Source organism: Uranotaenia lowii, chromosome 3 (genome assembly GCF_029784155.1).
Source record: "Uranotaenia lowii strain MFRU-FL chromosome 3, ASM2978415v1, whole genome shotgun sequence".
Classification (NCBI taxonomy): Eukaryota; Metazoa; Arthropoda; class Insecta; order Diptera; family Culicidae; genus Uranotaenia; species Uranotaenia lowii.
In genome coordinates, this window is record NC_073693.1 from 277123660 (window position 1) to 277127408 (window position 3749).

A 3749-nucleotide genomic window follows, 5' to 3' on the forward strand; every position below is an offset into this window, starting at 1 on the left:
ACGGAGTTCGTATGGGATCAGCTAGTTTGAAATAAAATATTCAATAAGAGTTATGATGTTTTTTTTCGAGAAATCTAACTTTTTACTGGCATTTTAGATCTAGGTCCAATAAAGGGTACTAGTCCAGTACCAAATCAGAAACAGTAGGTTCAAAGTGAGAAATTTTGATCATCCATATCTTTGTAAATATATAAAAAAAACGGCTAAAAGAAGGATGAAGATTCACATTTCGTTCGCATGTCTGATTTTCGTAAAACGTATTTGCTGGCAATCGTAAAAGAATACAAAAAAGTTCAATAAAATCGTTTATTATAATGGGACATCGATGATTGGAATCGTATTAAAGGAGGCTTCAAAATGTTGGTCTATTTTTAGATCATCGACGACGTGTTCTACGATTTAAAAGATTTAAGTTATAGAAATATACGATTTGCTTTAGGATTAATGCCTTTGAAACAAATCCCCTTGAATTTATATATACCAGATAGTGTCGAGGAGCCATCATGAGACGCAGATCGTATGGTCAGGGGATCAAGTCCAGGTACTAACAATAACTTCATGAACGTTGAAAAAAAATCAGCAATCAGGTAAATAATAAATTTCTACGATATAAACTTGAATTTGACAGTTAAAAACGCATTTCTTTGAATAAAATCTTAATTTTATTATTTTTGGGAATGAATAAACCAATTGGTTTAAAGTACAAAAAAAAATAATAATCTTATTTTTATTCAACTGACGGAAAATGAGAGCCCTGCACTCAAGTCGCAAAATACGACCAAATAAGTCGTCAAACTTTCCACATTGTTACGAAAAATGTCGTATATTACAACCTCAATCATCTATATGATAATGTAAATTGTCATAGTATATTCCAAAAAGAATCTGGGTAATCGTAAATGATGCGCATGACAAGTCGTGCAAATCGTAATTTAATACAATCCAAATCAAGAATATGTTTGCTAATGTACCTATATGGCCTCCAAAATGATACGTATATACTGGTTTTGCTACATTATATACGATATGTTTACACGTATATTTGCACGTATATTTGCGTTGCAAATTCGAAATACCCACCAAATGGTTGTCTGGGAATGATATCAACTATAGAGTTGTTTTTTACAGTTCTTTCTAACGCACACTTACCTACGTTTATGAATTAGAAAAGGAAAAACAACCTCCAAAATTTTAGTCAACAAAACGTTGATGTCCGTTCAAGGACATGATCGCTTTTGAGGTTATTTTCCCACAGTTAAGAAGTTTTACTGAAAATGACAGAATTATTTGTTGAATATTTCAAGCCGTAAATAGAACATTTTCATCTGTGGACCAAATAAATTTTTTTTGAAAAAAAAAACCATCGAGTTTGGTAAACATGCATAAATAAAAAACCACTTTATGATCAACTTGAAAATAAATGTTGGCTACTTTCAGGCCTCTTCAAGAAATCATTCACTGTCAATCGACGTTTCTGGTACTGGCGCTTACAACAACTCTGGATATCGGTTAATTAAAAAAAAACTAATCTGCTGTCATGCTTAAGGGAATTCCTTAACGAGTGAGGTGAAAGCCTTATCCTTTTCGCACGCCCGAAGCCAACACGAAGTGATACACGCGCATACTGTTTAAAGGTAGGGTAACGGACTTATTTTGGACCAGGGGACCTATTTTGGACCACTTTGTCTAGCTCTCTTATAAAGCAACTGTCGGATTCGGTGAAACCATAACACTGAAACACAACACACGTCTATCTTCTAAGGAATTCGTCAATAGACTGACGATGCACGTTGGTCGTTGCTCGTTGGTCCGTTTTCCGTTATTCGTTAATTTCACTCAGGCACTCATTCGACTCCCGCATATTGCACGCTTAGGAAGGAATCAGCAATCTATTCCATTTTCTACATTGATATTTTAATTTCCTCATCTGTATCCTTTTTATTTAAAATATGTTTATTAGGCCGTTTACTTTTTAGCTAAAGTTTTTGTTGGCCGAGGGTCAGGGGTTTTCTTATGCCTGGGGGGAGGGTTGGAAGGGGTAAGGAGAGGGAAGAGGGCGATGAGAGGAAATTGGAGATTTTAATATTAACTGTTCCCTCAATCGGGAACTGGGGGATCCATTAGTTTTGGTGCGATCATCTGCCTCATCCGACGATTGCGCTGGTGAGGGTTGAGGGGTAATCCTTTTCCGAGGGGGAGATCCTGGTTTCAGATTTGCAGTTTTTCTATTTGTCCGCTTCTGTTGTGTTGGCTGCTGCTGTTGTATTTTGTCTACGTTCTGTTTAGGTTCGGTTGGTGGTTGCGGTTTTCTGTTTTCTATTGTTTTCTGTTGGTGCTCGTCCGTCGTCTTAACAATGCTGGCGAATGTTGGTTGTTTGCTGTTGGTTTGCTGGATCAATTTTCGGGCGGCTGCAATTGGAATTTACTGTTCGGTGCTGATTTTTATTGCTGCTGTTTCTGCTAACCAAGTTGGGCATCCGCGATTGATGGGTGAGTGGCCTTCTTTTTCGCAGTTTCCGCAGTACAGGTGATTTTTACAATTCGCACTATCATGGCTAGTTGAGTTGCACTTGCTGCACGAGAAGGGGCTGGTACACTTCTCCTTCGTGTGTCCGTACTTCAAACAGTTCCTACACAGTAGGGGCAGCGGGTAGTACAAACGAGTTCGTACTTTGAGAAATCCAAAGTGGATGAACTCCGGTATAACGGTACTGCTGATAGTAAGTTTCAGGGTGGGTGTACCAATAATTCCAGCGGGCGTTTTTTTGGTGATTCTACGAACGTCTATCACTTTTTGGGGCGAAAATTCAGCTAAGAGCTCTTTTTCGTTCATTGCTTCAGCTTCCTGACAGGTAACGACGCATTTGCGTTGGTTTAAACTAGGGTGACGTCCGACAATGATAGGTGTACCATCGGTGAGACAAGTTAACTTTGCCAGTTCTCTAACTTGATCTTTACTCCTAAACTTCTGTACGTACCATTCATTCTTCTTTTCGAAAAACGCGCCATCAATTTTTCCTCCGGCTTTCTGTTCCACTGATCTTCCAATTAAGAACGGGTTCTGTGGAAGTTTATGTCCATCTGCAGCTTTCAGGGTCAAGTAATACAGTCTTCCGTGCAAGTTTTGTGGATCCATCCATGAAGGTATTGTCCCATCAGGGGGTTCACCCGGCGATGGGCTCATCGCGCCGCTACAAATTCTCACTTTTCAGTTCAAAAAAACAATAGCCTTTGTCGAGGACGAGGACCGAACACAAAAGGCGACCGGTCTCGTTCGAGGCTGAAGAGGAACTCATCTGTATCCTACAGCAACTAATTATGAAATAAATTAGTGCATTGCATGAAGTGCTCGGGCTTCAACTATATTTGTTAAAAAAAATCATGATTAGTTGCTTCTGAAGAGAGCTAGACAAGGTGGTCTGAAATAGGTCCTCTGGTCCAAAATAAGTCCGTTACCCTACCTACTCAGTTCAAGCATATTTTTAAGCAGCTATTGAATTTTTTATGCACGCGTAGAAATGGTAATGTCAATGTTAAGATATTTTGACACATGAAAAAGTTCTATTTCATCTGAATTGAGTTAAAAAATTTGTGACCATTTTACTGATGATTTATTTTTCCGCCAGGGGGGGGGGGAGGAAGGGGGGTGATCACGTATTTTTCTTCAATTTAATTTCAAATCACACCATTTTTTCAAAGTACCTGTTTCATGAGGATTTCCTCTGTATTTGTACAGTTTATCGAAGTTG

The 3749-nt window shown here is 38.5% G+C and overlaps 1 protein-coding gene across 1 annotated transcript; it reads right to left on the reverse strand.

The window, feature by feature from the left end:
- Positions 1–2011: 2011 nt before the first annotated feature.
- On the reverse strand, positions 2012–3184 carry LOC129753464 (uncharacterized). The gene is made up of 2 exons (XM_055749282.1): positions 2427–3184; positions 2012–2357 (listed from the first exon to the last, which is right to left on the reverse strand). Exons 1-2 carry the CDS (start codon positions 3182–3184, stop codon positions 2012–2014), a joined length of 1104 nt encoding a protein of 367 aa, XP_055605257.1.
- Positions 3185–3749: the final 565 nt, after the last annotated feature.

Bases quoted from the DNA above. Each gene is read 5' to 3' on its own strand.
- LOC129753464 (XM_055749282.1), bottom strand. From the start codon at position 3,184: ATGAGCCCATCGCCGGGTGAACCCCCTGATGGGACAATACCTTCATGG. The intron at 2,358-2,426 runs GTAAATTCCAAT...AACATTCGCCAG, and splicing joins ATAAAAATCAGCACCGAACA to CATTGTTAAGACGACGGACG.